This window comes from Chamaea fasciata, unplaced genomic scaffold (genome assembly GCF_029207755.1).
Source record: "Chamaea fasciata isolate MVZ Bird 193981 ecotype frontalis unplaced genomic scaffold, bChaFas1.0.hap1 SCAF_889, whole genome shotgun sequence".
NCBI lineage: Eukaryota > Metazoa > Chordata > Aves > Passeriformes > Sylviidae > Chamaea > Chamaea fasciata.
This window is the reverse complement of record NW_027094974.1, coordinates 1-23,107: the sequence shown is the minus strand read 5'-3', so window position 1 is coordinate 23,107 and position 23,107 is coordinate 1. Positions and strand designations below refer to the sequence as shown.

At 55.2% G+C, this 23,107-nt stretch overlaps 1 protein-coding gene and 2 long non-coding RNA genes across 3 annotated transcripts; 2 read left to right on the top strand and 1 right to left on the bottom strand.

Moving 5' to 3' along the window:
- Positions 1-1,671: 1,671 nt before the first annotated feature.
- LOC136306016 (histone acetyltransferase KAT8-like) lies at positions 1,672-14,463 on the bottom strand. The gene is made up of 11 exons (XM_066209367.1): positions 14,230-14,463; positions 12,603-12,677; positions 11,698-11,870; positions 10,952-11,005; positions 10,413-10,577; positions 9,301-9,390; positions 8,956-9,096; positions 6,956-7,049; positions 5,711-5,861; positions 3,041-3,195; positions 1,672-1,820 (listed from the first exon to the last, which is right to left on the bottom strand). Exons 1-11 carry the CDS (start codon positions 14,441-14,443, stop codon positions 1,756-1,758), a joined length of 1,377 nt encoding a protein of 458 aa, XP_066065464.1. The 5' UTR covers positions 14,444-14,463; the 3' UTR covers positions 1,672-1,755.
- Positions 14,464-15,696: 1,233 nt separating this feature from the next.
- On the top strand, positions 15,697-17,094 carry LOC136306017 (uncharacterized). Its single transcript, XR_010725480.1, has 3 exons — positions 15,697-15,714; positions 16,392-16,556; positions 16,957-17,094. It is a non-coding gene; the product is annotated as an uncharacterized lncRNA (long non-coding RNA).
- A 766-nt stretch (positions 17,095-17,860) lies between these two features.
- Positions 17,861-23,101, top strand: LOC136306015 (uncharacterized). Its single transcript, XR_010725479.1, has 4 exons — positions 17,861-18,506; positions 20,003-20,152; positions 20,857-21,036; positions 22,684-23,101. It is a non-coding gene; the product is annotated as an uncharacterized lncRNA (long non-coding RNA).
- Positions 23,102-23,107: the final 6 nt, after the last annotated feature.

The window sequence follows — 23,107 nt, the reverse complement described above, 5'->3', positions numbered from 1 at the left end:
GGGTTCTGGAGTGAAAAATCCCAAACCTGGGGGGGGCCTGGTGATTGTTTTGGGGTGAGAAAACCCGAATTCGGGCGTCCGAAGTGGGGGGGGGACCCCAAAAAAGGACTCGTGGGACCCCCCAAGTTCCCCCCACCCCCAAAAAAACCTCCCAGACCCCAAAATAAAACCTCCGAGACCCCAAAATCCCCCAATAAAAACTCCGAGACCCCAAAATCCCCCAATAAAAACTCCGAGACCCCAAAATCCCCCAATAAAAACTCCGAGACCCCAAAATCCCCCAATAAAAACTCCGAGACCCCAAAATCCCCCAATAAAAACTCCGAGACCCCAAAATCCCCCAAATAAAAACTCCCAGACCCCAAAATCCCCCAAATAAAAACTCCCAGACCCCAAAATCCCCAAATGAAAACTCCGAGACCCCAAAATCCCCCAATAAAAACTCCCAGACCCCAAAATCCCCCAATAAAAACTCCCAGACCCCAAAATCCCCAAATGAAAACTCCCAGACCCCAAAATCCCCCAATAAAAACTCCGAGACCCCAAAATCCCCAAATGAAAACTCCGAGACCCCAAAATCTCCCAATAAAAACTCCGAGACCCCAAAATCCCCCAATAAAAACTCCCAGACCCCAAAATCCCCCAAATAAAAACTCCGAGACCCCAAAATCCCCCAATAAAAACTCCGAGACCCCAAAATCCCCCAATAAAAACTCCCAGACCCCAAAATCCCCCAATAAAAACTCCGAGACCCCAAAATCCCCCAATAAAAACTCCCAGACCCCAAAATCCCCCAATAAAAACTCCGAGACCCCAAAATCCCCCAAATAAAAACTCCGAGACCCCAAAATCCCCCAATAAAAACTCCCAGACCCCAAAATTCCCAAATGAAAACTCCCAGACCCCAAAATCCCCCAAATAAAAACTCTGAGACCCCAAAATCCCCCAATAAAAACTCCGAGCCCTCTCCTCTTCTTTTTCCTGCTGTATTTGGGGTTTGGGGGGATCCCCAAAATTTTGGGGGACCCAAAACAGGGGAGGGGGATGGGAACCCCAAAAACTGGGGAAAAAAACCCAAAAAAAACCCCAAAATTGAGGGAGGGGGGAAAAAAAAAAACCCAAAATGAGGAAAAACCCCCAAATTGAGGGGGGAAAGTGCAAAATGGAGCGAAACCCCCAAAGGGAAGGGAAAATTCCCAAAATTGGAGAGAAAAATCCCAAAATTGAGGGAAAATTCCCAAAACTGGAGAGAAAATTCCCAGAATTGAGGGAAAAAGTCCCAAAATTGAGGGAAAATTCCTAAAATTAGGGAGAAAATTCCCAAAATTGAGGAAAATTCCTGGAATTGAGGGAAAATTCCCCAAATTGACGGAAAATTCCCAAAACTGGAGAGAAGAATTCCCAGAATTAACAGAAAATTCCCAAAATTGAGGGGAAGTTCCCAAAATTGACGGAAAATTCCCAGAATTGAAGGAAAATTCCCAGAATTGACAGAAAATTCCCCAAATTGAAGGAAAATTCCCGAAATTGACAGAAAATTCCCCAAATTGATGGAAAATTCCCAAAATTGAAGGAAAATTCCCAAAAATTGAAGGAAAACTCCCGAAATTGATGGAAAAACTCCCGGAATTGACAGAAAATTCCCCAAAATTGAAGGAAAAACTCCCGGAATTGAGGGAAAATTCCCCAAAAACTGGCGGGAAACGGCCCGGAGCGGAGGCCGGCCCCTCCCCCCGCGGGGCGGGGCCGCTGACGTCACTTCTTGGCCACCTTGGCCTGTTTGTGCTTCGGCGGCGCCCAGCGCAGGCAGATCGAGTCCACTGCAATTAACCGCAATCGAGCAGCGCTAATTAGCCGCGCCGGGGGCCGACACCAGGGCGTCGCTCATTAGAGGGAGTAATTAACGGGATGGGTCGGGGGAGGGGGGGGGGTGTTAATTGGGGAAGCCGTTAATGAGGGGAGATAATTAAGGAGGAAGAGAGAGCGTTGATGGGATTAATTAGGATTCACCGGGGGACGTCAGCGGGGTTAATTAAGGAGAGGGACGTCAATGGGATTAATTAAGGGGGGGGCATTAATGGGATTAATTAAGAGTCATTAAGCTCATTAGTGGGGAGTTCATGACCAAAGGTAATTAAGGGGGGATCGCTACTTCCTCCTTTAATTGTTAATTAATAAAATCGATAAGATTAATTGCTCCTCTAATTAACCTCGTAAGATTATTTAAGAGGAGCAATTAATGGGGATTGATAGGATTAATTAATAGGGTTAATTAAGGGGGGGGGTCGATGAGGTCGATAAGATTAATTGCTCCTCTAATTAACCTCGTAAGATGATTTAAGAGTTGCAATTAATGGGGATTAATAGGGCTAATTAATAGGGTTAATTAAGGGGGGGTTATTAAGGAGGGATCATTACCAGAGTTACTTGGGGGGTTAATTAAGAGGGCCATTAACAGAGATTAATTAAGGGGAGGGGGCTCATTAAGGGGGTTCATTAAGGGACGTTAATTAACGGGGCAGCCCTGGGGGGGTTGTCTGGACCGAACCATTGAGGAAGGGGCGCCCATTAAGGCGTGTCCGTTAATTAAAGTGCGTTAATTAACAAGCACGCTCTGAAGAGAAGCTCATCAACAGGAATTAATTAACGGGTGCTCATTCAGGGAAATTAATTAAGGGGGAGCCCTGGGGGGGTTGTCTGGACTGAACCATTCGGTGCCCATCACGGGGGGGGGGGGGGGGGTGTCCATTAAGGAACGCTCATTAATTAAGGAACGTTAATTACCCAACACGTTCCTTAGCAGGTCACGAGCAGACATTAACGCCTGGCCGCTCGTTAACGAACGGGTGCTCGTTAAGGGAGATTAATTCAGTTAATTACGGGGGTGACCTCAGGGGCATTCCTGGAGCGAACCATTCACAGCCTGTGGGGGGAGGGGAGGGGGGGGTTCCATGACTCCTCCCGGGGTTAATTACCCGGCTAATCACCACGAGGGAGCTAATTAGGGCCGGCCAACGGCGGCGGGGCGCTAATTACTGACCGGTGATGGGCGGCTTCTTGTACTGGGCGCTCTTGAGGTGCTCCTCGACCAGCTTGGGCGTGACGCAGATGACGTGCTGCCCCTTCCAGTACTTGACCATGTTCAGCGACTGCAGCGTGCTGATGATGTCGGTCTGCGTGATGCTGGTCATCTGGCTGGACACGGAGTGACCCCTGAGTGACCACGGAGTGACCACTGACCGCTGGGAGTGACCACTGGTCTATGGGAGTGACCACTGGTCTATGGGAGTGACCACTGATCTATGGGAGTGACCACTGGTCTATGGGAGTGACCACTGGTCTATGGGAGTGGACACTGATCTATGGGAGCGACCACTGGTCTACGGGAGCGACCACTGGTCTATGGGAGTGGACACTGGGGACGGCGCTGGGGGCTGATGATGTCGGTCTGCGTGATGCTGGTCATCTGGCTGGACACGGAGTGACCACGGAGTGACCACGGAGTGACCACTGACCGCTGCGAGTGACCACTGATCTATGGGAGTGACCACTGGTCTATGGGAGTGACCACTGATCTATGGGAGCGACCACTGGTCTATGGGAGTGACCACTGGTCTATGGGAGTGGACACTGGGGACGGCGCCGGGGGCTGATGATGTCGGTCTGCGTGATGCTGGTCATCTGGCTGGACACGGAGTGACCCCTGAGTGACCACTGAGTGACCACTGACCGCTGGGAGTGACCACTGATCTATGGGAGTGACCACTGGTCTATGGGAGTGACCACTGGTCTATGGGAGTGACCACTGATCTATGGGAGTGGACACTGGTCTATGGGAGTGACCACTGATCTATGGGAGTGGACACTGGGGACGGCGCCGGGGGCTGATGATGTCGGTCTGCGTGATGCTGGTCATCTGGCTGGACACGGAGTGACCACTGAGTGACCACTGACTGCTGCGAGTGACCACTGGTCTATGGGAGTGGACACTGGTCTATGGGAGTGACCACTGGGGACGGCACCGGGGGCTGATGATGTCGGTCTGCGTGATGCTGGTCATCTGGCTGGACACGGAGTGACCACGGAGTGACCACTGACCACTGGGAGTGACCACTGGTCTATGGGAGCGACCACTGGTCTACAGGAGTGACCACTGGTCTATGGGAGTGACCACTGATCTATGGGAGTGGACACTGGTCTATGGGAGTGACCACTGATCTATGGGAGTGACCACTGGTCTATGGGAGTGACCACTGATCTATGGGAGTGGACACTGGTCTATGGGAGTGACCACTGATCTATGGGAGTGGACACTGGGGACGGCGCCGGGGGCTGATGATGTCGGTCTGCGTGATGCTGGTCATCTGGCTGGACACGGAGTGACCACTGAGTGACCACGGAGTGACCACTGGTCTATGGGAGTGACCACTGGTCTATGGGAGTGACCACTGGTCTATGGGAGTGACCACTGATCTATGGGAGTGACCACTGGTCTATGGGAGTGACCACTGGTCTATGGGAGTGACCACTGGTCTATGGGAGTGACCACTGGTCTATGGGAGTGACCACTGACCGCTGCGAGTGACCACTGGTCTATGGGAGTGACCACTGGTCTATGGGAGTGACCACTGGTCTATGGGAGTGACCACTGATCTATGGGAGCGACCACTGGTCTATGGGAGTGACCACTGGTCTATGGGAGTGGACACTGGGGACGGCGCCGGGGGCTGATGATGTCGGTCTGCGTGATGCTGGTCATCTGGCTGGACACGGAGTGACCACTGAGTGACCACGGAGTGACCACTGGTCTATGGGAGTGACCACTGGTCTATGGGAGTGACCACTGATCTATGGGAGTGACCACTGGTCTATGGGAGTGACCACTGATCTATGGGAGTGACCACTGGTCTATGGGAGTGACCACTGGTCTATGGGAGTGACCACTGGTCTATGGGAGCGACCACTGGTCTATGGGAGTGACCACTGGTCTATGGGAGTGACCACTGGTCTATGGGAGTGACCACTGGTCTATGGGAGTGACCACTGGTCTATGGGAGTGACCACTGGTCTATGGGAGTGACCACTGGGGACGGCGCCGGGGGCTGATGATGTCGGTCTGCGTGATGCTGGTCATCTGGCTGGACACGGAGTGATCACTGAGTGACCACTGACCGCTGCGAGTGACCACTGGTCTATGGGAGTGACCACTGGTCTATGGGAGTGACCACTGATCTATGGGAGTGACCACTGACCGCTGGGAGTGGACACTGGTCTATGGGAGTGACCACTGGTCTATGGGAGTGACCACTGACTGCTGGGAGTGACCACTGAGTGACCACTGACCACTACCACTCTACACTGCCTTACACCGTGTTTATGGATCCAGACTGGTTCATACTGGTCTCTGCTGGTTTCTACGGATCTCTGTGGATCTCTGTGGGGGTTCTGGGGTCTGTACTGGTCTGCACTGGTTTATACTGGTCTCTACTGGTTTCTATGGGTTTCTATGGGGATTTTGGGGCCATACTGGTCCGTACTGGTCTGTACTGGTCGTACCTGAGGTCCTTGATGGACAGGGTGCCCCGGAAGTCCCGGAGGATCTCCAGGACCAGGAGGAGTCACTGGTTTATACTGGTCTCTACTGGTTTCTATGGGTTTCTATGGGGATTTTGGGGCCATACTGGTCCATACTGGTCTGTACTGGTCGTACCTGAGGTCCTTGATGGACAGGGTGCCCCGGAAGTCCCGGAGGATCTCCAGCAGCACCCAGGACCAGTAGCTGCGGTAGCTGAGCTTGCCCAGGTCCGAGAGCGGCTTCTCCGGGGAGCCCACGGTGCTCTCCAGCTTGGAGAGCTCGTAACCTGCACAGGGACACGGAAAGCCACCCAAATCCGCCAGAATCCATCAAAATCCGCCAAAATCCAGCAAAATCCACCAGAATCCACCCAAATCCGCCAGAATCCATCAAAATCCGCCAGAATCCACCCAAATCCGCCAGAATCCATCAAAATCCGCCAAAATCCACCCAAATCCGCCAGAATCCATCAAAATCCACCAGAATCCACCCAAATCCGCCAGAATCCATCAAAATCCACCAGAATCCACCCAAATCCGCCAGAATCCATCAAAATCCACCAGAATCCACCCAAATCCGCCAGAATCCATCAAAATCCGCCAAAATCCACCAGAATCCATCAAAATCCGCCAAAATCCGGCAAAATCCACCCAAATCCGCCAGAATCCAAACAAAATCCACCAAAATCCGCCAGAATCCAAACAAAATCCGCCAAAATCCGGCAAAATCCAGCAAAAACCCACACAAATCCACCCAAATCCACCAAAATCCACCCAAATCCACCAGAATCCACCCAAATCCACCAGAATACATCAAAATCCGCCAAAATCCACCAGAATCCAAACAAATCAACCAAAATCCACCTAAATCCACCCAAATCCACCAGAATCCACCCAAATCCACCAGAATCCACCCAAATCCGCCAAAATCCACCAAAAACCCACCCAAATCCACCCAAATCCAGCAAAATCCATCAAAATCCGCCAAAATCCACCAGAATCCAAACAAAATCCACCAGAATCCACCCAAATCCGCCAAAATCCACCCAAATCCACCAGAATCCAAACAAAATCCGCCAAAATCTGGCAAAATCCACCAAAAACCCACCCAAATCCACCCAAAATCCACCAGAATCCAAACAAAATCCGCCAAAATCCGGCAAAATCCACCAAAAACCCACACAAATCCACCAGAATCCAGCAAAATCCAGCAAAATCCACCCAAATCCGCCAGAATCCAAACAAAATCCACCAGAATCCACCCAAATCCGCCAGAATACAAACAAAATTCGCCAAAATCCCCCCAAATCCCCCCAAATCCCCCAAATCCCCCCAAATCCCCGCAAGCCCCCCGAAGCGCCGGGCCCGCCGGGAGACGCACTGAAGGCGATGAGGAACTTCCCGTAGCCGCGGCGCTGGTACGGCGGCAGCGTCAGGATGCACGCCACGTTGTTCCCGTCCGGGGACTCCTTTTCCTGCCAAAAAAAAAAACGGGAATTTGGGGGGAAATCCCGGAAAAATCGGGAATTTGAGGACTTTGGGGGGGGGGTTGGGGAATGCCAAATTTTGGGGATTTTAGGGATTTTTGGTGCTTTTTTAAGCTCTGGAATGTCGTGCCTAACTAAGAGCCCAGGTGTGTCCCCAGGTGTGTCCCAGGTGTGTCTCAGGTGTCCCCAGGTGTGTCCCAGGTGTGTCCCCAGGTGTGCCCAGGTGTGTTCTACGCCCCCCCAGGTGTGTTCTATCCCCCCCAGGTGTGCCCTACGCCCCCCCAGGTGCGCCCAGGTGTGCCCAGGTGTGTTCGATCCCCCCCCAGGTGTGTTCTATCCTCCCCAGGTGTGCCCTACGCCCCCCCAGGTGTGTTCTATCCCCCCCAGGTGTGTTCTATCCCCCCCAGGTGTGTTCTATCCCCCCCAGGTGTGTTCTATCCCCCCCAGGTGTGTTCTACGCCCCCCAGGTGTGTTCTATCCCCCCCCAGGTGTGCCCAGGTGTGCCCAGGTGTGTTCTATCCCCCCCCAGGTGTGTTCCATCCCCCCCCAGGTGTGTTCTATCCCCCCCAGGTGTGTTCTATCCCCCGCCAGGTGTGTTCTATCCCCCCCAGGTGTGTTCTATCCCCCCCCAGGTGTGTTCTATCCCCCCCAGGTGTGTTCGATCCCCCCCCAGGTGTGTTCTATCCCCCCCAGGTGTGTTCGATCCCCCCCCAGGTGTGTTCTATCCTCCCCAGGTGTGCCCTACGCCCCCCCAGGTGTGTTCTATCCCCCCCAGGTGTGTTCTATCCCCCCCAGGTGTGTTCTATCCCCCCCAGGTGTGTTCTATCCCCCCCAGGTGTGTTCTACGCCCCCCAGGTGTGTTCTATCCCCCCCCAGGTGTGCCCAGGTGTGCCCAGGTGTGTTCTATCCCCCCCCAGGTGTGTTCCATCCCCCCCCAGGTGTGTTCTATCCCCCCCAGGTGTGTTCTATCCCCCCCAGGTGTGTTCTATCCCCCCCCAGGTGTGTTCTATCCCCCCCAGGTGTGTTCTATCCCCCCCCAGGTGTGTTCTATCCCCCCCAGGTGTGTTCTATCCCCCCCCAGGTGTGTTCTATCCCCCCCAGGTGTGTTCGATCCCCCCCCAGGTGTGTTCTATCCCCCCCCAGGTGTGTTCGATCCCCCCCCAGGTGTGTTCTATCCCCCCCAGGTGTGCTCTACACCCCTCCAGGTGTGTTCTATCCCCCCCAGGTGTGTTCGATCCCCCCCCAGGTGTGTTCTATCCCCCCCAGGTGTGTTCTATCCCCCCCCAGGTGTGTTCTATCCCCCCCAGGTGTGTTCTATCCCCCCCCAGGTGTGCCCAGGTGTGCCCAGGTGTGTTCTATCCCCCCCCAGGTGTGTTCCATCCCCCCCCAGGTGTGTTCTATCCCCCCCCAGGTGTGCCCAGGTGTGCCCAGGTGTGTTCTATCCCCCCCCAGGTGTGTTCCATCCCCCCCCAGGTGTGTTCTATCCCCCCCAGGTGTGTTCGATCCCCCCCCAGGTGTGTTCTATCCCCCCCAGGTGTGTTCTACGCCCCCCAGGTGTGTTCTATCCCCCCCCAGGTGTGCCCAGGTGTGCCCAGGTGTGTTCTATCCCCCCCCAGGTGTGTTCTATCCCCCCCAGGTGTGTTCTATCCCCCCCAGGTGTGCTCTACACCCCTCCAGGTGTGTTCTATCCCCCCCAGGTGTGTTCGATCCCCCCCCAGGTGTGTTCTATCGCCCCCAGGTGTGTTCCATCCCCCCCCAGGTGTGTTCTATCCCCCCCAGGTGTGTTCCATCCCCCCCCAGGTGTGTTCCATCCCCCCCCAGGTGTGTTCTATCCCCCCCCAGGTGTGTTCTATCCCCCCCAGGTGCGCCCTACGCCCCCCCAGGTGCGCCCCACCTTGGAGAAGTAGCCCACGATGTGCGCCCCCTGGCGGTCCACCTCGGTGAGCAGGTAGAAGACGAAGGGCTCCACGTCGAAGTAAAGGGTCTTGTGGTCCAGGAACAGCTTGGCCAGCAGGCACAGGTTCTGGCAATAGATCTGACAGGGGCCCACCTGGGCACACCTGGGCACACCTGGGCCGGCCCAAAATCCCCCCCAAAATCCCCCAAAAATCCCCCAAAAACCGGCCCAGGTGAGGACGTCCAGGTGTCCCGAAGGGAATCTCGTCCAGGAATTCACCTGGGGGATCTGGGGCTGGGACAGGTGGCACACCTGGGCACACCTGGGCACACCTGGGCTCACCTTGTGGTCTTTGCCGTCCACCTCGTAGACCGAGATGTTCCCCTTGCGGTAAATCTCCCGTCCCGGCGGCTGCCGCCACTGGCACTGCCCCTGCACAGGTGAGGCCCAGGTGAGGCCCAGGTGTGCCCCAAATTGAGCCCAGGTGTGTCCCAGGTACGTCCCCAAGTGTACCCAGGTGTGTTTAAAGTGTCCCCAGGTGTCTCCAAATTCCCTTGAAACCTGCCCAGGTGTGTCTCTAACCCCCTCAGGTGTGCCCAGGTGTACAAGATGAGTGCCCAGGTGTCCCCAGGTGTGTCCCAGGTGCCCCCAGGTGTGCCCAGGTGTGTCCCAGGTGTGCCCAGCTGTCCCCAGGTGTGTCCCAGGTGTCCCCAGGTGTCCCCAGATGTCCCCAGGTATCCCCAGGTGTCCCCAGGTATCCCCAGATGTCCCCAGGTATCCCCAGGTGTCCCCAGGTGCCCCCAGATGTCCCCAGGTATCCCCAGGTGTCCCCAGGTGCCCCCAGATGTCCCCAGGTATCCCCAGGTGTCTCCAGGTGTCCCCAGCTGTCCCCAGGTGCCCCCAGGTGTGTCCCAGGTGTCCCCAGGTGTGTCCCCAGGTGCCCCCAGGTGTCCCAGGTGTCCCAGGTGTCCCCAGGTGTGTCCAGGTGTGCCCAGGTGTCCCCAGGTGTGACCCCAGGTGTCCCAGGTGTCCCCAGGTGTGCCCAGGTGTCCCCAGGTGTCCCCAGGTGTCCCCAGGTGTGTCCCCAGGTGTGTCCCCAGGTGTGTCCCAGGTGTCCCCAGGTGCCCCCAGGTGCGCCCAGGTGTGTCCCCAGGTGTCCTCAGGTGTCCCCAGGTGTGTCCCCGGTGTCCCCAGGTGTCCCCGGTGTCCCCAGGTATCCCCAGGTGTCCCCAGGTGTCCCCAGGTGTCTCCAGGTGTCCCAGGTGTCCCCAGGTGTCCCCAGGTGTGTCTCAGGTGTCCCCAGGTGTCCCAGGTGCCCCCAGGTGTCTCCCCAGGTGTCCCCAGGTGTCCCCAGGTGTCCCCAGGTGTGTCCCCAGGTGTCCCCAGGTGTCCCCAGGTGCGCCCAGGTGTGCCCAGGTGTGTCCCCAGCTGCCCCCAGGTGTGCCCAGGTGTACCAGGTGCAGGCGGTAGCTCCTCTCGTATTTCATGTACTTGAGGCAGAACTCGCAGATCCAGAGCTTGGGCTGCTTCCCATAATCCTCCGGGAAGGGCGAGAAGTACCAGGCGTCGATCTCGTAGTGCCCGATGTGGATCTTGTCCACGTACTTCACCTTGGTGATCTGCGGGGACAGGTGGCACACCTGGGCACACCTGGGCACACCTGGGGGGCCCCAAATCCACAGAAATCCCAAAAAATCCCCCCAAAAAATCCCGTTAAAAACGGCCAGAAACGCCCCAGGTGAGGATCTGGGGCAGGAATTCACCTGGGGGATCTGGGACGGACAGGTGACACACCTGGGCACACCTGGGCACACCTGGGGGGCCCAAAATCCCCCCGAAATCCCAAAAAATCCCCCCCAAACCCTCCTGGGATTTGGGAATTCCCTGGAATTTGGGGTTCCAGGTGAGACAGGTGACACACCTGGGCACACCTGGGCACACCTGGGCTGTCCCAACCCCCCCGGAATTTTGGGATTTCCCCTCCCCCACTCACGGCCTCGTGCTCCTTCTCCAGCGCCGCCGTGGTCGGGTCCATCTCGGCATAGGTCTGCGGAAACCAGTACGGACCAGTATGGACCAGTATAGACCAATATAAACCAGTACAGACCAGTATAGACCAATATAAACCACTACGGACCAGTATGGACTGATCAGAACCAGTATGAACCAGTATAGACCAATACAAACCAGTACGGACCAGTTCAGACCAGCACACACTGATACAAACCAGTATAACCCAGTACGGACCAGTATAAACCAGTAACAGCCAATACGAACCAGCGCTTACCAGTAAAAACCAGTGAGCACCAGTAGGGACCAGTACTTGACGCACTCCCAGTTCATCCCAGTACATCCCAGTTCATCCCAGTCCCTCCCAGTTGCTCCCAGTCCCTCCCAGTCCATCCCAGTATCCCCTAACCCCATCCCAGTGCCCCCTAAACTGATCCCAGTCCCCTGTATCTCCACCCCAGCGCCCTTTAACTCGCTCCCAGTGCCTCCCAGTCCATCCCAGTTCATCCCAGTGCCCTCTGACCCTGCCCCAGTTTCTCCCAGTTCATCCCAGTCCCTCCCAGTTCATCCCAGTGCCCCCTAAACTGACCCCAGTCCCCTTTAACTGCATTCCAGCCCCCTGTGTCTCCACCCCGGCGCCCTGTCACTCTCTCTAACTCGCTCCCAGTCGCTCCCAGTTTATCCCAGTTTATCCCAGTTTATCCCAGTCCCTCCCGGTGGGCGGCAGACCTTCTGCACGTGGTTGATCTCGTCGTGTTTGCGTTTCTGGTTGCGCGTGATCTTCCTCTCGGGCTCGGCCAGCTCGCCCAGGAACGGCTCCGAGCTCTTCTGCGCCGCCTCCTTCAGGCTCTTGCTCAGCGCCAGCCGGTTCCTGTCCACCCACTCGTCCAGGCGCCGGTTAACTGGGAGCACTGGGACTCACTGGTTTGAACTGGGAGCACCCCCCGCCATCCCAGCCACCCCACTGTATCCAAATCCCCCCGGTCTGGGGTTAACTGGGAGCACTGGGAGCACTGGGAACTGTCCCAGCCGGTTCCTGTCCACCCACTCGTCCAGGCGCCGGTTAACTGGGAGCACTGGGACTCACTGGTTTGAACTGGGAGCACCCCCCGCCATCCCAGCCACCCCACTGTATCCAAATCCCCCCGGTCTGGGGTTAACTGGGAGCACTGGGAGCACTGGGAACCGTCCCAGCCGGTTCCTGTCCACCCACTCGTCCAGGCGCCGGTTAACTGGGAGCACTGGGACTCACTGGTTTGAACTGGGAGCACCCCCCGCCATCCCAGCCACCCCACTGTATCCAAATCCCCCCAGTCTGGGGTTAACTGGGAGCACTGGGAGCACTGGGAACCGTCCCAGCCGGTTCCTGTCCACCCACTCGTCCAGGCGCCGGTTAACTGGGAGCACTGGGACTCACTGGTTTGAACTGGGAGCACCCCCCGCCATCCCAGTGTGTCCGAATCCCCCCGGTCTGGGGTTAACTGGGAGCACTGGGACTCACTGGTTTGAACTGGGACACCCTCCCCAGCCCGTCCCGGTGCCTCCCAGTCCATCCCAGTTTGTCCCAGTCTGTACGAAAACCTCTTCCAGTTCCCTCCCAGTCCATCCCAGTCTATCCCAGTCCCCGCACTCACAGCCCACGTAGTGCACGTAGAACTCCTCGCGCGCCTCCTGCTCGTTCAGGCGGGACTGGATCACCTCGGCCGAGTCTGCAACGGACTGGGATCAACTGGGAGCACTGGGTTATACTGGGAGGGACTGGGAATGGGACTGGATCGCCTCGGCCGAGTCTGCAACGGACTGGGATCAACTGGGAGCACTGGGTTATACTGGGAGGGACTGGGAATGGGATTGGGAGGGACTGGGAGGGAACTGGGACAAGGTGGGAACGGGACTGGGAATGGACTGGGACCAGTTCGCCACCCCCGGGATCCCATTCCCAGCACTGCCAGTCCCCCCAGTATCCCACTGCCAGTATTCCCAGTATGTCACTCCCAGTCTCCCATTCCCAGTCCTCCCAGTATTCCCAGTCCTCCCAGTCTCCCATTCCCAGTCCCCCCAGTCCCCCCAGTATTCCCAGTCCCCCCAGTATCCCACTCCCAGTATTCCCAGTATGTCACTCCCAGTCTCCCATTCCCAGTCCTCCCAGTCTCCCATTCCCAGTCCTCCCAGTATTCCCAGTCCCCCCAGTATCCCACTCCCAGTATTCCCAGTATGTCACTCCCAGTCTCCCATTCCCAGTCCTCCCAGTCTCCCATTCCCAGTCCTCCCAGTATTCCCAGTCCCCCCAGTATCCCACTCCCAGTATTCCCAGTCTCCCATTCCCAGTCCTCCCAGTCCCCCCAGTCCCCCCAGTCCCCCCAGTATTCCCAGTATCCCAGTATTCCCAGTATTCCCAGTATTCCCAGTCCCCCAGTCCCCCCAGTCCCCCCAGTATTCCCAGTCCTCCCAGCATCCCACTGCCAGTATTCCCAGTATGTCACTCCCAGTCTCCCATTCCCAGTCCCCCCAGTATCCCAGTATTCCCATTCCCCCCAGTCCCCCCAGTATTCCCAGTCCCCCCCATTCCCCCCAGTATCCCAGTATTCCCAGTCCCCCCAGTCCCCCAGTATTCCCAGTATTCCCAGTCCCCCCATTCCCCCAGTCCCCCCAGTCCCCCCAGTATTCCCAGTATTCCCAGTATTCCCAGTCCCCCCAGTATTCCCAGTCCCCCCAGTCCCCCCAGTATTCCCAGTCCCCCCAGTCCCCCCAGTCCCCCCAGTATTTCCCACTCCCCCCAGTATTCCCAGTCCCCCCACTATCCCAGTATTCCCAGTCCCCCCAGTCCCCCCAGTATTCCCAGTATTCCCAGTATTCCCAGTATTCCCATTCCCCCCAGTCCCCCCATTCCCCCCAGTCCCCCCAGTATCCCAGTATTCCCAGTCCCCCCAGTCCCCCCAGTATTCCCCAGTCCCGCAGTCCCCCCAGTCCCCCCAGTCCCCCCAGTCCCCCCAGTATTCCCAGTCCCCCCAGTATTCCCAGTATCCCCAGTATTCCCATTCCCCCCAGTCCCCCCAGTCCCCCCAGTATTCCCACTCCCCCCAGTATTCCCAGTCCCCCCAGTATCCCAGTCTTCCCAGTCCCCCCATTCCCCCCAGTCCCCCCAGTATCCCAGTATTCCCAGTATTCCCATTCCCCCCAGTCCCCCCATTCCCCCCAGTCCCCCCAGTATTCCCAGTATCCCCAGTCTTCCCGCAGTCCCGCAGCCGCGGAGTGACTGACGCCAGCTGCCGTCGGCCCTGCGGCACAGGTACGTCTCGCCGATCTCCACCGCCACCTCGGCGTCCCGCGCGGCTCCCGCCGGGCCCGGAGGGCCCCGCCCGCCGCCGCCGGGAGCGCCGGGAGCGCCGGGAGCGCCGGGAGCCGCCCCGGGCCCGCCCGGAGCCTCCGGGACCGCCCGCGGCCCGCCCGGGGCCTCCGCCGCCGCCGCCGCCATCTTCCCGCCGCGCCGCGGAAGTGACGTCACGGCGGCGCCACCCGCCCCGCGGGTTGCTAGGAGACCGGGAGAGGGCGGGAATCGGTTGCTAGGGGGACGAGAAAAGGGCGGGAATCGGTTGCTAGGGGACGAAATTTGGTCGCTATGGGGACAGAAAAGGGCGGGAATTTACGCGGGCGTAGCATTTGTGGCGGGGGCGTGGTTTATTTGTAAGGGGCGTGGTTTGGTGTTGCTAGGAGATGAGAAAAGGGCGGGACCTGGTTGCTAGGGGATAAAAAGGGGCGGGAATGGGTTGCTAGGAGACGATGAAAAGGCAGGAAATCACGTGGGCGTGGTTTCTTTCCCGGGGGCGTGGTTTCATTGTTGAAGATGGGTTTTGTAGGGGGCGGGGTGTGGGTGTTGAGGGCGTGGTTTGGGTGTTGGGGGCGGGGCTTGGCGTTGCTAGGAGACGGGACGCCGCTATCCCAGGGTGCATTGCGGGAAAAGAGGCTTTGAGGCCTAAAAATCGGGATTTTTGGGGGGTAAAAAATCGGGATTTTGGGGTGTAAAAATCGGGATTTTGGGGTCTAAAAATCGGGATTTTGGGGTGTAAAAATCGGGATTTTTTTGGGGTGTAAAAATCGGGATTTGGGGCTGGAAAAGGGATTTGGGGTGTAAAAATCGGGATTTGGGGCCCAAAAAAGGCCCAGGGCTGGGCCGAACTCCTCAGGTTTGATCCAAATCCCCGTTTTTTAGGCCCAAATCCCCCTCCCCAAACCCCCAAGTTTTCACCCCCATTTTTCCGTCCTGAATTCCCAGTTTTCCAGCCTGAATTTCCAGCTTTATTCCCCCAAAACTCCCAATTTTGGGCTCCAGAAATCCCAGTGTTTGGACACCAAACTCCCATTTTTTAGGGTTCCGAATTCCCCCCAATGTTTAACCCCCCAACCCCCCAATTTTTGGGCTCCAAATCCCCAATTTTTTGGGTTGAAATTCCCCCCTTTTTTTTTAACCCGAACATTCCCGATTTTCCATCTCCGAGTTTTCAAAAAATCCCAATTTTGCGGCTCCAAATTCTCCGTTTTTAAACCCCGAACACCCTCTTAAAACCAAAATAAACTAAATAAATAAATTCTTGCGGTTTTTTTTTACCCCAAATTCCCGATTTTTCTCCCCAAATCCCCGCGGAATTCCCGGGGGGGGGCGTTTCCCGGCGTTGCCCCGCCCCCTGCGATGACGTCACCGGGGACTCCGGACTTTGCCCCGACCCGGGACACGATGGAGGCGCCTCGGTAACGGCGATTTTGGGGGAAATTTGGGGGGAATTTCGGTGGGATTTGGGGGATTTGGGGGGATTTCAGGGATTTTCGGAGATTTTGGGGAATTTTGGGGGGATTTTGGGAAGTTTGGGGCGGATTTTGGGGGTTTTTTCGGGGATTTTGGGGGGGATTTGGGGAGTTCTGGGAGTGTCCTGGGGGGATTTGGGGGGAAATTTTGGGGAATTTCGGCGGAATTTGGGGGAATTTCAGGGAATTTTCGGAGATTTTGGGGAATTTTGAGGGGATTTTAGGAAGTTTGGGGCGGATTTTGGGGGTTTTTCGGGGATTTTGGGGGGGATTTGGGGAGTTCTGGGAGTGTCCGGGAGGGATTTTGGGGGAAATTTTGGGGAATTTCGGCGGAATTTGGGGGAATTTCAGGGAATTTTCGTGAGATTTTGGGGAGGGTTTTGGGGGAATTTTCGGGAAGGCTTTTGGAGGATTTTCGGGGAGGATTTGGGGAGGAGGCCTGGGGGGGGATTTGAAGGAATCTCAGGGGAATTTGGGGGGATTTAAGGGAATTTGGGGGGATTTTCCGGGTCGACTTTTGCCAAATTTCAGGTCAATTTTTGTCGGTTTTCGGGGGGGGGGGGATTTGGGGTGGAGGTCGATGAACCTCGCGTGGATTCGGCTGAATTTTGGGGCGATTTTAGTGGTTTTCGGGGTCGATTTCTGTGAATTTGGGGTCGGTTTTGCCGAATTTCGGGCGGATTTTGGCGAATTTCGAGTCCCAGGGGCTTTGATTGGGGATCAGCCTCTGGAACAGCCGCGAGCCCCGAATCGACCCGGCCACGCCCAAAGAGCCGCTCCCAAATCAGGCTGGAGGTTAAAAAGGAAAAAAATCCCAAAATTTTGGGGGGTCTGGGAAAAAAAATTGGGATTTTGGGGGGGCCCGGGGAATTCGGGGTCCCAAATTCGGGGGTTTTGAGGTGTTTGAGGGACCCAAATTGGGGATTTTGGGAGGTCCAGGCGATTTTGGGGGGATTTTTTTTGGGGGGGGGATTTGGGGTCCTTATGATCCAAATTTGGGAATTTTTCGGGTCTTGGAGATTTTGGGGTCCCACATTTTGGGGGTTTTGGGATTTTGGGGGAGTCCAGGGGGTTTTGCTGGTTTTGGGGTCTTTGGGATCCAAATTTGGGGGTTTTGGGGGGAGTCCTGGGGATTTCGGGGAATTTTTTTTGGAGTCGAAATTCCCGATTTTTTCCCTCCAATCCCAGACTCTGAAGCGGCGCCAGGAGCGGAGACAATGGTGGTGGGCGTGGCCATGGGGTGGGCGTGCCCTCCGGCGTAGGCGTGACCCCGATCGAGACCCCGCCCCCTCGAGCCCCCAAACGGAGCCGTGTCGGTGACGTCACCCGCCCCGGCGCTGATGGGGCGTGGCCGCGTTTTCCCGGAGTTCATTTTCCCGAAATCCCGTGAAATAAACCCAAAATGAGACGCAGCGCGCCGGAAGTGTCGGGAGTTTGTTCCCCAGCCCGCCCCGAACTCCGCGAGATCCTGAAAAACCCCAAATTCCCGAATTTTGAATTAAAATTCCCCCTCCCGGAGCCCAAATTCCCGAATTTTGAATTAAAATTCCCCCTCCCGGAGCCCAAATTCCCGAATTTTGAGTTAAAATTCCCCCTCCCGGAGCCCAAATTCCCGAATTTTGAGTTAAAATTCCCCCTCCCGGAGCCCAAATTCCCGAATTTGGAGTTAAAATTCCCCCTCCCGGAGCCCAAATTCCCAAATTTTGAGTTAAAATTCCCCCTCCCGGAGCCCAAATTCCCGAATTTTCCGCCCCAAATTCCCGATTTCTGACCCTCCCCCCGCACATTCCCGGTTTTTTTACCCCAAACCTCCCGATTTTCCCGCCAAATCCCCGAATGAATCCCCGGGAATTCCCGGGGGGGCGTGTCCCGGTGTTGCCCCGCCCCCTGTGATGACGTCACGGCGGGACTTCGGACTTTGCCCCGCCCCGGGAGCGATGGAGGCGCTGCGGTACCGGGGGCGGGATTCGGGGGGGAAAAGGAGATTTTGGGGGAAATTTGGGGGATTTGGGGGAATTTTCCGGATTTTGAGGGAAAGAGAAGGAATTTGGGGGATGGGGGGGGTTTTTTTGGAATTTCGGGGGAATTTCTGGGGAATTTTGGGGGAAATTTCGGGAAAATTTTTGGGCGAATTTCGGGAATTCTTGGGGGATGAATTTTGGGCGAATTTCGGGGGAAATTTTTGTTATTTTTGGGTGAATTTCGGGAAAAGTTTTGGGCGAATTTCGGGATTTTGGGGGGGGATGAATTTCGGGCGAATTTCGGGTGATTTTGGGGGTGATTTTTGGTGAATTTTGGGGGAAATTTGGGGATAATTTTTGGGCGAATTTCGGAATTTTTTGGGGATGAATTTCGGGCGAATTTCGGGAATTTTTGGGGATATTTTCGGGGTTATTTTCGGATTTATTTCGGGATTGTTTCGGGTGAATTTCGGGTTATTTCGGGTTTATTTTCGGGTGAATTTAAGGATTTTTTTGGGGGATGGATTTCGGGCAAATTTCGGGTGATTTTGAGGGTGATTTTTGGTGAATTTTGGGGGAAATTTCGGGATAATTTCCGGGCGAATTTCGGGAATTTTTGGGGATATTTTCGGATTTATTTCGGGATTGTTTCGGGTGAATTTTGGGTTATTTCGGGTTTATTTTCGGGTGAATTTCGGGATTTTTTGGGGCATGGATTTCGGGGAAATTTCGGTTTCACTCCGGATGATTTCCCGGTGAATTTCGAGTTTCTTTTCGGTAATTTCGGGATTATTTTCGGGGTGAATTTCGGCTGATTTCGGGTCTCTCTCCCTCCCCTCCCCCCCCCAGGTCTCTGTCGCGGCGTTTTTGGGGCCCCGCCCCCCCCCGGCCCCTCCCCCACCCCCGCCCGGCCCTTCTGGGTCAGCCCCGGGGGGGGGGGAGGGGCGGCCCCGGGGGGGTCCTGGCGGCCTCGCTGGGGGGAGCTGCGGGAGCAGGTGCGGACAGCCCCAATTAGCGCCCCTAATTAGCGCTAATTAACCCTCATCACCCCCCCAATAGTCCCTATTAGTGGGCAATTAACGCCAAGTTATTAGCGCTAATTTACCCTGTTTATTTAAGCCCGGTTGAGCCCCCATCGATCCCAATTAATTGGCAATTAATGCCGATTAATTTGCGCTAATTAATCTTCATTAGCCTCCAGTTATTCCCTATTAAAGGGAAATTAATTCCAAATTATTAGCGCTAATTTATCCTGATTAATTAACCCTGGTTGACCCCCAAACGATCCCAATTGGTGGCTCAATTAGCGCCCCTTAATTTGCTCTAATTAACCCTCATTAGCCCCCAGTTAATCCCTACTAATGGGTAACTAATGCCAAATTATTAGCGCTAATTTGCCCTGACTAATTAACCCTGATTAACCCACCAATCGATCCCGATTAATTGGCAAATTAGCGCCGGTCCATTAGCGCTAGTTGACTCCGATTAACCCCCAACGAATCCCAATTAACGGCCAATTAACGCAAATTAATTACAGATCATTAACCCGCATTCCTTAGCCCTGATTTAACACCCAATTAATCCCAATTAATGGCCCAAACCAACTCAAAATCCCCCAAATCCTCCTCAAATCACCCCAAAATGTCCCAAAATCCCGTTTTTTCTCCCCCAATCCCATTTTTTCTCCCCCAATCCCATTTTTTCTCCCCCAATCCCATTTTTCCACCCCCAAATCCCATTTTTTCTCCCCCAATCCCATTTTTTCTCCCCAAATCCCATTTTTTCTCCCCAAAATCCCATTTTTTCTCCCCAAATCCCATTTTTTCTCCCCAAAATCCCATTTTTTCTCCCCAATCCCATTTTTTCTCCCCCCAATCCATTTTTTCTCCCCAAATCCCATTTTTTCTCCCCAAAATCCCGTTTTTTTTTCTCCCCCAATCCCATTTTTTCTCCCCCAAATCCCATTTTTTCTCCCCAAAATCCCATTTTTTCTCCCCAAATCCCATTTTTTCTCCCCAAAATCCCGTTTTTTCTCCCCCAATCCCATTTTTTCTCCCCCCAATCCCGTTTTTTTCTCCCCCAATCCCGTTTTTTCTCCCCAAATCCCATTTTTTCTCCCCAAAATCCCATTTTTTCTCCCCCAATCCCATTTTTTCTCCCCCAATCCCGTTTTTTTCTCCCCCAATCCCATTTTTCCACCCCCAAATCCCGTTTTTTTCTCCCCCAATCCCGTTTTCCCGCCCCCACATCCCGATTTTTCCGCCCCAACGCAGGCGGGCTCGGCGCTGGGGCTGCCCCCGCCGCTGTCCCTGGCCCTGGCCGAGGACGGGACCCTGGTGGAGGACGAGGAGTTTTTGGGGACCCTCCCCCCCCACACGGCCCTGCTGGCCCTGAGGCCGGGGCAGCGCTGGGAGCCCCCCCAGGTGAGAGACCCCCGACCCAAAACCGCCTGAAATTACCCCAAAACCGGCCCAAGATCAGCCCCGAAAAGATCCCGCTCCGAACGGTTCGAAGCGGCCCAAAATCAGCCCAAAATCACCCGAAGTTACCCCAAAATCAGCCCAAAATCCCCCCCACCAAAAACATCCCGCTCCGAACTTCCCAAAATCCCCCCAAAATCCCCGCTCAAAACCTGCAAAAATTCCCCCAAATCCCCCCAAATCCACGAAAACCCCCAAAAATCCTTTTCAGACCCACCCCCAAATCCTGCCCAAATCCCAAATCCCCCCAAATCTCCCCAAAATCCCCCCCCAAAAAATCTCCAAAAATCCCCCAAACCCTCGAAAATCCCCCCAAATCCTTCTCGGAGCCCCCAAAACCCTCCCAAAAATCCCCTATTCAAATCCTCCCCAAGTCCCCCAAAAATCTCCTCTGATTCCTTCAAAATCCCCCCAAAATTTCCCTAAAATCCCCAAAATCCCCTGAATTCTCCCCAAATCTCTCCAAAATCCCCCAAACTCTCCCCAAATCCCCCTAAAATCCCCCAAATCCCCCCAAAATCCCCCAAATTCTCCCCAACTCCCCCCAAATCGTCTCCAAAATCCCCCCAAATTCCCCCCAAATCCCCTAAAATCCCCAAATTTTCCCCAAATTCCCCCCAAAGCCCTGACCCCCCGTGTCCCCCCAGGCCCCCCCGAGCTGGGAGCTGGGCGGGGCTCGGGGCCGTGTCCCCGAGGGTCCCCCCGAGGTGGCCCGGCTGTCGCTGCTGGTGGCCCAGGGGGACCCCCCGGGGGCGGCTGCGGCTGGCGGCTCAAATCCGGGGGGTTCGCTGGGACCTGGGGGCGCTGGGGCCCGAGAGGATGTTCAGGTAAAAAAAGAAAAAAAACACCAAAATAATCCCGAAATTGGGTCAAAATGTGGCCCAAAATCTGCTGAAAATTGCCCCAAAATCCGCTCAAAAATCGCCCAAAAATCTGCTCGAAAATCGCCCCAAAAATCAGCCCAAAAGCTGCTGAAATCAGCCCAAAATCCACCTCAAAATCCCACCGGAATTGCCCCAAAATCGCCCCAAAATCTGCTCAAAAATCAGCCCAAAATCTGCTCAAAATCAGCCCAAAAATCAGCCCAAAAGCTTTTGAAATCAGCCCAGAATCCACCCCAAAATCCCACCGGAATTGCCCCAAAATCTGCTCAAAAATCGCCCCAAAAATCTGCTCAAAATCAGCCCAAAAATCAGCCCAAAAGCTGCTGAAATCAGCCCAAAATCCACCCCGAAATCCCACCGGAATTGCCCCAAAATCTGCTCAAAATCAGCCCAAAAATCTGCTCAAAATCAGCCCAAAAATCAGCCCAAAAGCTGCTGAAATCAGCCCAAAAATCCACCCCCGAAATCCCACCGGAATTGCCCCAAAATCTGCTCAAAATCAGCCCAAAAAATCTGCTCAAAATCAGCCCAAAAATCAGCCCAAAAGCTGCTGAAATCAGCCCAAAAATCCCACCGGAATCACCCCAAAATCTGCTCCGAAATCGGCCCAAAACCCGCCCCAAGATCTCACCGAGATCACCCCAAAATCCACCCAAAATCTGCTCCCGAGTCTCCCGAAAATCCCCAAATCCGGGGAAGATTTTGGGTGGGATTTGGGGCGGGAATTTTGGAGGGAATTTGGGGAAATTCGGAGGAATTTGGGGGTTTTTGGGGGCAGTTTTAGGGTTTCCCTGGAACAGATTTTGGGTTGATTTTGGGGCTTTGGGGTTCCCGGGGTGGATTTGGGGGTTTTGGGAGATGGTTTTGGGCGCTTTGGGGCTTTCCGAGTGCAATTTTTGGGGTGATTTTGGTGGTTTCGAGGGGATTTTGGTGGTTTTCGGGGTGATTTTAATGTTTTTTGGGGTGTTTTCACAATGATTTTGGTGTTTTCGGTGGTTTTCGGGGCGATTTTGGTGGGGTTTTGGGGGATTTTGGGTGATTTTGGGGGGTTTTTGGTGATTTTGGTGGGTTTTGGGGTGATTTCGGTGGGTTTTTGGTGATTTTGGTGGTTTCAGAGTGATTTTGGTGTTTTTTTTGGGTGATTTCGGGGTGATTTTAGTGTTTTTTGGGGTGATTTTGGTGGTTTTTGGGGTGATTTTGGTGGTTTTGGGGTGATTTTGGTGTTTCCGGGGTGATTTTGGTGTTTTTGGGGTGATTTTGGTGGTTTTTGGGGTGATTTTGGAGTGATTTTGGTGTTTTTTTGGGTGATTTTGGTGGTTTTTGGGTGATTTTGGTGTTTTCGGGGTGATTTTGGTGGTTTTCGGTGTTTTTTGGGGTGATTTTGGTGGTTTTGGGGTGATTTTGGTGGTTTCTGGGGTGTTTTCGCTGTTTTTTGGGGTGATTTTGGTGTTTCCGGGGTGATTTTGGTGGGTTTTTGGGGTGATTTTGGTGTTTCCGGGGTGATTTCGGTGTTTTTTGGGGTGATTTTGGTGGTTTTTTGGGGTGATTTTGGTGGTTTTTTGGTGATTTCGGCGGTTTTCGGTCCCCCAGGGAGCTGCTCCGCCTGCTGGCCGCGCTGACCCGCACCCTGGGCCACGCCCTGCTGGGCGTCGCCGGCGCCCTCCGGCCCTCCTGGAGGGACCCCCGAGCCCCCAGGGCGGGCACTGACCACGCCCCCCGCCCCGGACACGCCCCCTTGTCGTAGGAACCACGCCCACTTGGATAAAACCCCACCCAAGCGGCCTAAACCCCGCCCTGTCCCCTTAAGCCCCACCCATTGCCCTTTAACCCTCTTAGGCCCCGCCCATTTTGCCTGCAGCAACCGTGCCCCATTCAGGCCACACCCACAACTAAACCCCACCCGTTTCCTCTCAGCCACGCCCACTCACGCGACCACACCTAGTTATTAACTCCTCTTTTTCCCTTTAAGCCACGCCCCTTTGTATTCAAATCAAGTTGCCACGCCTCCCTCCGT

Bases quoted from the DNA above. Each gene is read 5' to 3' on its own strand.
- LOC136306016 (XM_066209367.1), bottom strand. From the start codon at position 14,443: ATGGCGGCGGCGGCGGCGGAGGCCCCGGGCGGGCCGCGGGCGGTCCCG. The intron at 12,678-14,229 runs GTCAGTCACTCC...AGTCCGTTGCAG, and splicing joins CAGGGCCGACGGCAGCTGGC to ACTCGGCCGAGGTGATCCAG. The intron at 11,871-12,602 runs GTGAGTGCGGGG...CAGTGCTCCCAG, and splicing joins CTACGTGCACTACGTGGGCT to TTAACCGGCGCCTGGACGAG.